At 47.8% G+C, this 12,394-nt stretch overlaps 3 protein-coding genes and 2 non-coding genes across 5 annotated transcripts; 3 read left to right on the forward strand and 2 right to left on the reverse strand.

Moving 5' to 3' along the window:
• Positions 1-3,605: 3,605 nt before the first annotated feature.
• FOXG_11553 (uncharacterized protein) lies at positions 3,606-6,809 on the forward strand. The gene has a single exon (XM_018391235.1). The coding sequence runs from the start codon at positions 5,285-5,287 to the stop codon at positions 6,236-6,238; it is 954 nt and encodes a 317-aa protein (XP_018249839.1). The 5' UTR covers positions 3,606-5,284; the 3' UTR covers positions 6,239-6,809.
• A 1,725-nt stretch (positions 6,810-8,534) lies between these two features.
• Positions 8,535-8,659, forward strand: FOXG_20561. Its single transcript has one exon. It is a non-coding gene; the product is annotated as a tRNA-Lys (tRNA).
• Positions 8,660-9,467: 808 nt separating this feature from the next.
• FOXG_20562 lies at positions 9,468-9,553 on the reverse strand. Its single transcript has one exon. It is a non-coding gene; the product is annotated as a tRNA-Lys (tRNA).
• A 66-nt stretch (positions 9,554-9,619) lies between these two features.
• FOXG_11554 (uncharacterized protein) lies at positions 9,620-11,020 on the forward strand. Its single transcript, XM_018391236.1, has 2 exons — positions 9,620-10,396; positions 10,452-11,020. Exons 1-2 carry the CDS (start codon positions 9,967-9,969, stop codon positions 10,700-10,702), a joined length of 681 nt encoding a protein of 226 aa, XP_018249840.1. The 5' UTR covers positions 9,620-9,966; the 3' UTR covers positions 10,703-11,020.
• On the reverse strand, positions 10,937-11,371 carry FOXG_11555 (uncharacterized protein; the record flags this gene model as incomplete). The annotated part of the gene is made up of 1 exon (XM_018391237.1): positions 10,937-11,371. One exon carries the CDS (start codon positions 11,369-11,371, stop codon positions 10,937-10,939), a length of 435 nt encoding a protein of 144 aa, XP_018249841.1.
• Between the last annotated feature and the right edge of the window lie 1,023 nt (positions 11,372-12,394).

Raw genomic sequence — 12,394 nt, forward strand, 5'->3', positions numbered from 1 at the left:
TGATAGAGTTTACACGGAAAAATTCTCTCCATCTGATAACTTGTGAAGATGAGTATCGAGATTTGGATCGTTGCTTGGATCTAGGTACCGAACTCGCGGTTCGACATATATCCGAAATGAGGTGATATTGCCTTCATCGCATACACGTCTCATCAACTAATAAAGTAAAACCTCTATGATTCCGAGAGAGTCACCTAGCTCTCTTCTAAAAATGTTTCATGGCGTCTTATTTCATCCTGTTAATGGTCAAGAAGCAGAGTCACCAAGTGATCAGTGCCGCTCTTTGGGATGAAAAATAGCAAGCGGCATATACAGGAAGGCTGAAGCACAGTCAAAAGCCCGGACGGAAACCAGCTTCACGGACGAGGCCTAAGCACTCTCTACGACAAGGATCCCCGCGAGGTCGAGATAAGGACCTGGGGGGGGGGGCTTGCGGGAGGCTCTTCCGATAAACCCAGAGTAGATGATGCCGCGGCAGAGAAAGTTTATGGCGGCTTGTCATTCTTGATTACAGTGCATGTCAAAATGTCACATAATGTGTTTACATGAGTTTGTGGCTTGACGTCCGAGAACATGAGCGAGTTAGAGGCAGGCAAAAATAGATGTCAGCTTTTGGCGTTGTTTCCTTGAGCTCAATGGAAAGGCAAGAAAGAGGGTTATCCCTGACAGGGGTTCTCTGGACAACAGGCTGTATGTAAGTTGGAGGTCAAGTGAAACTCTTAGGGATGCTGGAGATAGGGGACCTGCATAACCTCCACGTGGAGTGCGGACCAAGAAGGGGAATGGCTGCGATGCTGTGATAAGAACTGGTGGACTTGGCTGCCCTCCAGTTGAGTTGATTGCTTGACACGGACACACTGGAGAGCAGCCAACGGACAAACTCCTTTGCTCTGTAAGTTAAGGTTGTGTCTCCAGGTCTAGACAAAGATCTACAGGACGGGTGGACCACGTGGGAGAGCGTTACAGGAGGTTTCACCTCTTCCCTCCACTTCCTTCACTCGAGTTTGATGTTGATCAAGAGCGTGACTGATTCATCATCATTCAGCATCATCGACGAAGGCTTCGTGAGGCTATGCTCCACGGATGAATCTTGCTCCATAAGTCATAACGTTCCATCGTGGCGTGGTATTAGAGTGGTCTCGACTCTAGTGGTTGCGGGGATATGAGCTGAACAAGTCCTCAGGTCCTAGGGTAAATGAGTTACATGATAACTTAGTGATGCACCAGCACGGGCAAATCGGAAGACTTGGGTTAATGACAAGGGTTCCCGATAGAGGATAGGATGCCTCGCAAACGACAAGAACAGAAGGAGAAGAAAGGCCTGTCGCGTTCTGCAGTAGGCATGTCACAATATCGATTGAATTGTTGGTGGGCGATTCATCAATGCAATGCAGCACAGCACATCATCTCTCTGTTACCCCAGCCTTTTGCCTTTAACTTACAAGGGTATACCATCATGAGGCAACCGTGAGAGCAAGCAAAGAGCACAAGCAAGCAAGGGCCAATCCAGTCCAATCCAATCCAACGGCTATGGCTCAGGATCTACAGTGCTGATCATGGTGCCCGAAACGCATCGGTTGCATGAGTGAGCTACCCAAACAGTACTATATCCGTCCCTCCATCAAGCAACGCATTGTAATTTCAACCCACTGATGCTCTGGCAAGCCAGCAACCACTCGTGTCGCGTTGAATCAGAAAAAGGCCCAGAAATTTTCGAGAAGAAAAAGCAAACGCCACAGGGAAGCGGTCAGAACGCGAGATGAAACAAAGCAAAGGCAAACACAAACCCTAACCAGCCAGATACGGCACAACGTCTTCAGTGAAGTGACCTGTCGCACTGAAGTTTGGGGCCTCCTTTCTTTTTTTTGAGTTGTTGTTTTACGGAAATGGCGTTGCTGTCGACTTTTGGGGGGTTCAATTTACTGGGAACGAGGCTGCAGCACCATCGTTGTACAGACAATCATCTTCAACATCATCATCATCATCATCATGAGATGGGGTTGAAAGTGAAGTTAGTAGTCATCTTGCCAAGGACTCTCACCGTAGCTGGGCGAGCATGTCACCACTCACCTCACACCAGCATCCACACTGATCAAATGTTTTGACCTCTTTTTTCTTCCTTCTCTGCTACTTTTTTTCTTACTGAGGGTTCCTTTCCTCAACCAAATTCCCATTTACAGGGGGCTCACCTCTCCAAAGTGGCTTAGACACTGACCAGGCTCGTGTCATGACCCCCCATGCCCGGGCCAATACGATCAAAAGGCAACCCTCCAGACTCCGCACCGTAAAGTCTCGGCAGGCCATTCAGACGCCGTCTTTCACAGCAGACGCCAGAGATTGGCCCATCGTCATTTCCCGCTGAAACAGGGTCGTCTGCTGGCCCGCGTTATTGCTGATGCGCTTTACTATTACGGGGTCTTGGCTTTTTCTTGGTCTTCTCTGAAGAGTCGAGTGGAGAGGGTGACCGATACTCGGAAGCCACGTTTTATGCTCGTTAGGGGATTGGTAGCGATAGAGTTGTTCTGACTAACTAAACTTTGTGCGTGATCAAGTGCTAGAGTTGGGTTTCATTCGGTTACGTACAACTTCTGGTCATAGTCTACTCCGTAGGTGTCAACGGTTTTGAACGGCACTTGGACTCTCCAAGGACTCGAGAAACAAACGAACCCGAAGCGAGGAAGAGCAGGGTTCATCAGGTTGTCGATGTGATGAACTCACTGACCTCAAAGCACAGGACAAGACAAGACAAGACAAGACAAGAAAAAGGAGTCCACCGTGAAATCATCAACCCTCCATTAATACTCCGTATTCAATGTTGTATCGCGCTGAAAAGCAAATGTCATGTAATCTCTCTTGCATGCAACTTCTTCTAGAAAGACGGCAGAACTGTTTCAGCAGGTCGTGTCATGCCCGTCTACGTAATAATGTAATAATATCTCACGCCCGGGAACAAAAGTACGTAATTTGCTGGCGCAGGCCCTTATTATTTTTGGGTACAGCACAGCAGACACTGCACTTTAAGATTCACTGCACAGATGAGATGAGTTATCGGGAGCTCCAGCCGAATTTTTTAATGGGATCCATCATCCATGGTGTCGCAATTCAGTCGGACTCGACTTGGTAGCCCCGTTGCTACCCAGCCTGACCATAACAGACCTTACTATACTAGTCTAGGGCAGTGGTCACTTTAGCACACCCAAAAAGAGCGAGGAACAAGTTAATCGGGCTATCGAGTATTTAGTAAGGCACGCCTGAATGGCTTAAAAGCCACTGTTGTGAGTATAGTTAAGTGCAAAGCATACGATGTACAGTACTGAGTATTGTGTCAAAAGAGCATCACTGGGTCCCTGTTGATCCCATCTCATGTGAAACTCCAAAAAAGTACATCATCGACAGGCACGTCACTTGATTCTCCGTCTGCTGCAAAAACAGAGTATCTCTGAGCGAATGACGTTCCTGAAACGGCCTTGGTGATGAACAGGGAACCCCCTGGTTGGCGGAGTCACTAGCCCTCAGACTAGCCAGGACATGGATAAGCCAAGCGTGGGTCGACTGTGAACGATCACTCCGGCAAGCCCGTTACAATGTCTCACCCAAGTCCAGGGATTCGAAGAAAGCTTCTAGAAGGACTTTCCCTCTTCTGTCCTGTCTCTGCCTCTGTCTCTCTCTAGCCTCTCTCCCCTGCCCTCCTACTGCCTACACCTCATCTGCTCTATTCTCCCTCTTCCCATCTGACTGACATTGACTGATTGACTGACTGACCCTCTCTATTACCTGGCCTACCCATACTTTTATGTCTGGCTCCCCCATCTTCAAACAAGGACCCTTGCGTGTCTCGTCGTGTCTCGTCTCGTCGTCTATTCTTCACTCTTACACTAATTGATCTGCTCTGCTCTTCTCTGCTTTAATCACATACATACCTACATACCCACAGACTTGCAACTATCGCATCACATTCCACAGCGTTCTCAGTTTACGACTCAACGACTAAACTACCAAACACTAATCGTCGCAGGCTGTCGATTTCCCCTCGTTTCGCATTCACTCACACGACTCGACTCTCTCGAACCGTGTTTGCTGATCTATTATCGCCGAACGTTAACTCACCTTATCAACGCTCCTTGGTATCGCCAGGCCTTCACGACGCCTCGCAAACTCGACTGTCGACTCGACCTCGCCGACTCAAACTTGATGATAGTCACATCGTCGGCGAGTGTTTTCTATTGCTGACATCGACCTCTACACGAGCCATTGTTCTTTTGTTCGAGTCATTGTTGATAAGTCACTCAAGCGCTGAGTGCGCGTTATCGCACTGTCGACCGAGCCTCGAGCACTCTTCAATCACAACATGAACATGTTTCCCTTTCCAGTTCAAGAGGACCAAGTGAGGCCTCTGTCCGAAGAGGACCAGCAAATCCTCTTGGGGCTTACTCGTCGCTACGGCGTCTCAAGTCTCGTATGCGCTCTAAGCGGTCTGGGTGCTGGATGTGAGTGATTTCCACACAATTCAATGTAAGCCCTGCTAGCAATTAACAGCCCGAGCCTCTACCTTTTCAGCATCGACACTCCTCAGCAACACCAGCGCTCCCTCACTAGCATGGAGCAGTTCTGAGGCCTCTCATGCACGATCCGATGCGGCCTCGATTCGAACCCAATCAACATGGCAGGATAACGCAGGCGACGTTCCCTCGATTCATGAAGGTGAGATCGGTAAAGTTGCCGATCGCACATGGCTCGACTCGCCCAATCTCATGCAGTCACCCATCCCTTCATGCGATGTCACCTCTCACCCGTCGCCCCGGCATGTCACACCAACCTCTAAGAAATATCAGTGCCCCATGTGCTTCTTGGACAACAACCCCGTTGGTTTCGGCAGGAAAAGTGATTTCAAGAAGCATCTTTACAATTTCCACGGTGCTGATGTGACTTGGCTTTGCAAGACCAAGGGCTGCCATCTCTCTTTCGCTACCGAGCGAGCCTACAGCACTCACGCCAAGGAGACACACCGTATGGACGCTCTCCCTAACAGCACTGCAAAGACCGAGCTGTGCCCTCAGGTTGTCTTTGGTTGTGGATTTGCTAGCTGCAAGGACCGTGTCTTTGAGGCTTCGTCCAACGACCAGGCTTCATCTAGCCGCGACAAGTACTTTGAGCATATCGCTAAGCACTTTGAGGATGGCTTTGATGTGAACAACTGGGAGTACAAGGTTCAAGTGCACAATCTCATGCGTCAGCCAAGGTCAAGTCTGTCTTCAAAACTTGCATCTGGCCCAAGGAGAAGAGAATGCAACTCACATGGCGCCCTCGCTCCTCCGGTGATCTCAAGCGTATGCTTGAGGCCCGTCATCTCGGTGAGGATATCTCGACACTTGTGCGTCTTGCTTTCATCCTGGGCACATCGCCTTTCACCAGTCCTACTACACCACCACCAAGCGAGATTGACTTGCAGTTCTCTCTGCCCTTCCGATCTCAATGCTTGATGGACACAGTTGGCCATGCCGATGGTGCTCAATCCACGGCGGCCGAGACCAGTGAGACCAACACACCCATGGTCACTGTGACGAAGCAGGCTCCTCAAACACCGGAGGCACCTTCGTTCCCTGCCCGACGCATCAAGCAGGAGACTCGACCCACGACACCAATGGACGGTCTTCCTGAGCCTATGGTTCACGATGATCTCACTGCTGGCCCTCATCCTGGAACACCGTTCCCCATTCCTAACGAGCATGTCTGGCCAGTGGACGCACCCAAGTTTGCTCCTGACCAGATGAACACCTTTGCTGATGCTTCCATGACCTACATCCTGCCTGGTCAAGAGCTTCCTCAGCAACAATGGGACATGACTGGCATGCAACAGCACTTCCCCCAACAAGACACTGTCATGTCCAACGTCTACATGCCTCCCCAACAACCTGTAGCTGCTCGCCCTGCTACACCTATTCCTTCAAAGCGACCTGGATCTTGGGGCAAGAGACTAAGCCTTGAGAACTTGCGTCCTAAGAAGAAGACAAGCGTGTATGGAAGCCCTGCTTCCGAGCACGAGGCTGTCCCTCCTGTGCCAGCCATGTATGCCGAGATGATTCCCACGTCTATGCCAGCGGGTTACGAACTGCCAATGCGAATGGGCCACCACCAACAAGGGTACACATCAAACCCTGGCTTTATGCCCCAGGCTCAACAGCAACAGTTCGGCTCACCCACGACATTTTACTTGGATGACGGGGACATGAGACTATAAGGCGTTTTTAATCTCGGAACGGAAAAGCATTCTTTGAGCATCATGATTTCATTTATTCTCTTTTTCTCAAGCTCTGCATTACCATATATCTGTACTAATAATCACCCCTGAAGAGGAGGACGAGGAACATAACGACAGGATACCCATCCTCCACTATCTGACGAACTTTCTCTTGTTACACATTTCCTTTTTGTCTGTCCTGGATATACCAGGACAACCACATACCTATTTCTTTTTTTGTCTTTTCTTGAGTGTCATTGTTAGTCATTTGTTTGCTTTGAGATACCACGGTGTTGAAGAAGGATGGAATGAGATGAGACGGGAAACCAAAGTCATGGAACGCTGCATAGGGCACAGAATTGTTTAACTGCAGCATGTTTTTGTTTTCTCTCTGTTGAATATTGCATCTTTCGGGCGGTTTTATGCGTGGATTACTATACCGGGATTGGCAGATACCCTTGTGTGAGGCCAGCAAGCAATTGAGGATATTTGCTCTGGCGGGATACATATGAATAGATAGGGAAGGAAGCATGTCAGCAAGATATATGAATTAATAGAATCTTGGAGAATATCTTTTGTGTCGTTCGCATGAGTGAAGTCTTGGGCTGTATTGACTGGCCACACAACCAAACAATATCTTGCTATCTGTACTTGAGTGTATGGCCGTGCTTGTGCCTCGCTGAAACTCATGTACTGTGTCGATTCAATGTTGCAATCATGCCTTGATGTTAAATCATACCACTGTTAATGGCATGCGTGTCCCGGGATAACTGAACTGAGAATTATGATGGACAGCTGTCCATTTCCATGTAACAGTCTCAACAGATAGGCTTTATACATAAAATTGTGATTAGAACAAAGCGGCTGAAGCAACACTTGATGCCGCTTCCCACAACGGAGCACCCTCGACATGGGAGGCAGATCTTGGCCGTATCTTAGTCCAAGGTGCTTATGGTATATGTCATTCCGCGCGAAATAAAGAATGGGAAGTCTGATACAGGCCAGAACTTAATGACCTGGAGTTTGGTGTCAGCCTACATGTTATCTACTCACATATGGTGATCGCCTCCTGAAGTGACTGACAGCATGATGCTCCTCTACGATAAGCAAGAAAACTTGAGACCTCTATCCTAAGGGGTGAAAAGACTTAGGTAAATTTAGTATAGACTTAGTGGGACTTTAGATGAGTTATGTCCAGTATGCTAGCTTGATGTCAGAAAGTTTCATCGTCCCATGAATCTCCCGAAGTTCCTGTGAAGATGATGGAAGGCCAAAACTGCGCCGATAAAGAAGATGATACCCCCAGAGGAAAAAATTGAGGTTTAAAAACCCACAGGTATCTTGAGAATAAACTTTGTATGAGAAATGGTGATATACTGGCCGAGTGACAGTTGCCGGGGTCAAGGTATATTAGCGAGGCGGGAGCATCGTGAAAATAACAGGGCAATTAACAGTAAAGTCACAGATCAGTGACAAAGGAAAGAAGTCGCAGTGAACTTCGTCACTCCAAAGCCTTTCTTTTCTTGAGGGGCTGTAAGGTGGCAGAATTACGGTTTTGTTTGTGAGTCACAGCAGTCTCAAGGCGTGGCTCAGCAGAGGGACAGCGTTCGTGACCATGAACTCTGGTGATGAACCACAGGCTATATCTATGGAAAAATAAGAATGTGGTAAAAATACAGTGCAATATTCTGTCGGAGATGTCGCCTTTCGTTGTGCTGTTTGGACTGGCTGATTGGCATCGCGACCCTTGACATCCAACGGGTGGTGGTGGGAGCGAGATAAGAAGCCTCTGACGACCCTAGAGGTTGCGATATGAGCAGAAAGCAGTCTACAGATTGGTTAAAAGGTCTGAAAATATACAGAATTCAGATAGAACGAAAGGGAGGTCACGGGTGAATGGTATTCGCAGTACGCCTTGAAGCATCCAAAGTGCGAAGAGCCAAGGTTGAGTGACAGTAGACTCGAGCCTTCGAGCAAAATGCAAAGGCGGAGTCCCATGTCAAATGGGATCATTTTGGAGAATTGGTGACCGAGTCACACAGTCGTCGTCGTTGAGGGATGCTGTGGATAGGAACACCAAGGCAAGAGATCATCCATGCAATGTCGATCACGATGCAGAGACAGACAGAACATTTCACAGTTTGCTAGAGGCATGACCTATGGTAGAATAACCCAAAAAACAACAAAATCTGGCATGAAAGCGTGCTGTGTTTGTTCCTGGGACTGAGTTCACGTGAATGGTGTGCCTACTTATACTGGTTCAAAACGCAGCCTTTCACCAGCAAAGCTCAAGCAAAGCAGCTTGGCGCAGTGGAAGCGCGGTATGTTTCTTCTCCACTATATGACTCAATAACAGAGTACTAACATATCCCAGCCGGGCTCATAACCCGGAGGTCACTGGATCGAAACCAGTAGCTGCTATGAAGCATTTCTTTTTTGCACTTTCTTTGTCCAGAGTTTTCGATTGCTGGTTGATGGGCAAAACTAGAGCCGGGCTGTTTTTGGCTGTGAAACCCCTGGTTGGCATCTTTTATTTTTCGAGAACCATGGAGCACGAGCGGAATTCCCGAGCACTTTAATGGGGGCTCCTAACACGGCTGATTCCACGATATGAGTTCTTGATATCCCAAATCGATCTTGTGTGCCGGATTCGGCACGGCGCAAGAAGCGAAGTGGATCCCCGGCGCCGGAATGGATAGCAGAGAGCCAGCCCAGCATGGTGATCCAACCTTGCATTTGCCTGCAATAGCTTGTGAATATAAGCTTGGTAATAGTCTAGGTAATCTCTCTCCTTGATCAAGTGCTATAAATTACAAACTGGTAAATTTCCAGGCTTTCCCTGAAAGCGTCTTGGAACTTCAATTGACAACTCCACAGAAGTATGTTGACAAGGAAAAAGAATGTTGCTTATCGATGCGCCAACTGCCCCATCTGTTATCCCTAGCTGCTGAGAACGTCAGGTCAAGCAGATAAAATCTCCATTCGAGTGACCATGTTCCCCGACTTATTTATTAACAGTCTCGCTCCTCAGAGTGTTGGACAGGTGTCACGTGGCCCGAAACAATGAGTGGAGTCAAGTGTCCATCTTTGCCCCACCCACTCTATATGTTCTCCAGACTTCATATGCTTACAACTCCATCAAAACGCATTGGATCGACATGAAAAATATCTCAATCGATTCTCCTTGACGAGGAGCATAATTACAAAACGTCAAAAGGATCAAAAAAACCTCCCACGACGAGACTCGAACTCGTAACTTTCAGATTTCAATGTTTTGTAAAAGTCTGACACGCTAACCAATTGCGTCACGCGGGATTTGACTGGTTGGAAGAATGCACCCCATAATTTGGATTCTATTCGCAGTTGCGGCAGGTGCGTGCAGCATTGCAGCTTCCTCTTTTGGTCCTTCCACGTTGTCCGCAGATAACACTCTCTTGATTGAGGCTTTAGAGCTTCTGTACTGGCTCTTTACTCGCACTTGTCTCACTGAAGCCACTTCTTTCTCACAGTACCTTGGTATGGTGTAGCATCGGCTTGGCGGTCTAGAAGCATGTTGGATAGACGCCAACTCCAATGAGATAACGCTGTACACCCTTGCGCCGTCGACAAGGGCTTGTAGGATCCGACTAGACAAAAGGTCCTTGAATTCTCCCGAGACTACGTGGCCCTCTGAATACTGATCTCACATTCAACCTTTCTCCCATTATCGTAATTTGAGTTCTCGAACAATGTCGGGCTATCAGCTTCAGTCGCCATGCCGCGTGGAGGACGGCCTACTCATTGCGCAGAGCCAGGTCTCAGCCTTCTTTGAAGAAGCATGGTGGAGATTATCATGGACTGACAGAACTCGCGAATCCTTGATCCAGAGTATCGCAGATCGAAGCCCCAAGAACTTGCTCACCAACAGAGAAGTCCGGAGGCATCAAAAGATAGTTCATCTCCAAACCGGAGACATTATTGGGTACGCACGGTGGATCCTCCCCGAGTCTCACAAAGACGCTTGGCTTGAAGCGCAAACGCCGGATGTAAGCGATGAGCAGAGGGAAGTTTTTGCAAAGCGTCATGCGGAAACCGACTGGAATCCGCGTGAGGATAACGATAAATTGGATGATCATATCGACGGTTGGAGAGAGAAGCACAAACAGGAAAGGGACATGGGTAAGAGCCATGAAGAGCCTGTTCCATCGACCTGGTTAAACCTGACGCCCAATAGAATTACACTACCTCTGCGTTCATCCAGATCATCAACAAAAAGGACTAGCCAGTTTACTCGTCAACTCAGGTCTCGATGAAGCCAAGAAGTTAGGCCTTGATGTTATCATCGTGGCCATGGGTCGACGAGCCCTGGGTCTCTACTTGAAGCATGGGTTTGAGCTGCTCGAGGAGAAGAGCCAGAGTATGAGTTACTTCGGGGTTGATAAACTTTACGAGACCTTTTACTTGAGAAAGAAAGCTGAAAAGTGATGGCAGGAAGCTCGTGGACCGTCTTTAACTACATCTCAACGACTCCTCCTGCTCAAAGAACCAACAGACGTTCAGTGGCTCGCCCTGTCATTTGTTGGTCCAGCGGGGACTAGTTGAGATTGATACGGCTATTTCTATAAACTAATGCACGTCTTTTCTTGGCACTCGCTGAATACTGTATCTCATATATACATGGCTTGATACTAGTAGACCCAACTCTATGTCTACGTATTCCTATAGCTTGGACTTGATCTTTCCAGCAAGTTCCTTCACCTCACTAGTGAATCGATACACAATATTATCAAAGCTATCCTCGGGGAAAACGTAAAGCCAGCTCAGCTCGTTGTCGCTGCAGAACACTCCATGCTCTGCATCTCCTGGTATCCAAACAAGATTATTCTTGGAAACTGGGTATCTTTCTCCTTCAACTTGAACTTCTCCAGACCCAGATAGAATGTAGTAGAGCTCTGCTTGCTTGTGGCGATGCAGTGCTAAAGTTCCTTGAGGAGGACATGTCGCAATGCCTCCAGTAAGTGAAGTAGTTTTTGTTCCTGGTGAAGACAAGAGAGTGTGCCAGGTTGCGTTTCCTCGTTCCTTCTCAGCAAACGAAGATGGCGTATTTTGCGACTGGGCACCAACGTCAATGATCAGCGGCTTATGGGAAGACATGTCAAGGATGGCAGCAACCAGCCAATCGATGCAGCGAAAGAAACAATGAGAAGGTGGGATAATATAAACAATGTTATGCGCAGAGAGGCCCAGGAATTTCAATGGGGAGACGACTTCTTATAGCTCAATGTCTGATACCAGGCCCAACATTGTATCTCAAACTTGAGACAGGGTTGACGACGCCTTACACACATCATCTGACGCAAACAGAGAAACTACACGTTCCGATAACCATAAAGGGTAAACATACACGATCTGTCTGCCGAAAGTCTCCAGAATTATATGTGATAATGATGGACGAGCCACATCATTGAGGGGTTCGCACCAATAAACGTCAACTAAGTTGTTGTGACATATGCACTAGACTCGGAACTGATCTAGGAGATCAAGTCTTGCATTAGCTAATGATTAGGGTTGCGAGATAGTTTTCTTGGCTTGATAAATGTTTATCTTCGCTCGCAGAGATTGGTATTCTCACAAATAAGCTACTGGACGCTGTAGATGGGTGAGTCATCAACTTTGACGAAATGATAAGCTTCCAGATGAGGCTTGGACCTATTAAGTGGTGGCGTAAGTAGTCGAATCGTAAAGTTAAATGAATGAGCCAATGGTTCAACTGCATAGTGTTTGTAAAGTAGGAACGTAGGCAGTTGCAAACTGCTGAGATTTGTTTCACGCCCTACACACGACCTTGGAGCTGGCCACAAGATTCTCGAGATGCAGCAACTCCCCATATCTGTCTTGGCCAAAAGAGATATTTATCAAGTGCAAGATAGCTTAAACCACAAGTATGAAGGGAAGGAATTAGGGAAGAGGTCCTCTTGAGCTTTGATTGTCATGGGACTCGATTCAGTTGATTACCTGGCCAAGCTAACAGCACCACCAGCCCAAATTCTCCAGTCCCAGACCAAAAGCAAAAAAACAGAATTCTCATTTTGAATGGACTGTTCTGGCTTTTGGTTTCTTCAGTTCAAGTCGTCTAATACGGGCAAGGCTTGCGTAGGATTAAATTTCTGTCAGATA

Source organism: Fusarium oxysporum, chromosome 10 (genome assembly GCF_000149955.1).
Source record: "Fusarium oxysporum f. sp. lycopersici 4287 chromosome 10, whole genome shotgun sequence".
Taxonomy (NCBI): Eukaryota; Fungi; Ascomycota; class Sordariomycetes; order Hypocreales; family Nectriaceae; genus Fusarium; species Fusarium oxysporum.

Excerpts from the sequence above, each read along its gene's own strand:
- FOXG_11553 (XM_018391235.1), top strand. The coding sequence starts at position 5,285 with ATGCAACTCACATGGCGCCCTCGCTCCTCCGGTGATCTCAAGCGTATG.
- FOXG_11554 (XM_018391236.1), top strand. The coding sequence starts at position 9,967 with ATGTCGGGCTATCAGCTTCAGTCGCCATGCCGCGTGGAGGACGGCCTA. Across the intron at positions 10,397-10,451 it reads CAAACAGGAAAGGGACATGG|AATTACACTACCTCTGCGTT; the intron begins GTAAGAGCCATG and ends GACGCCCAATAG.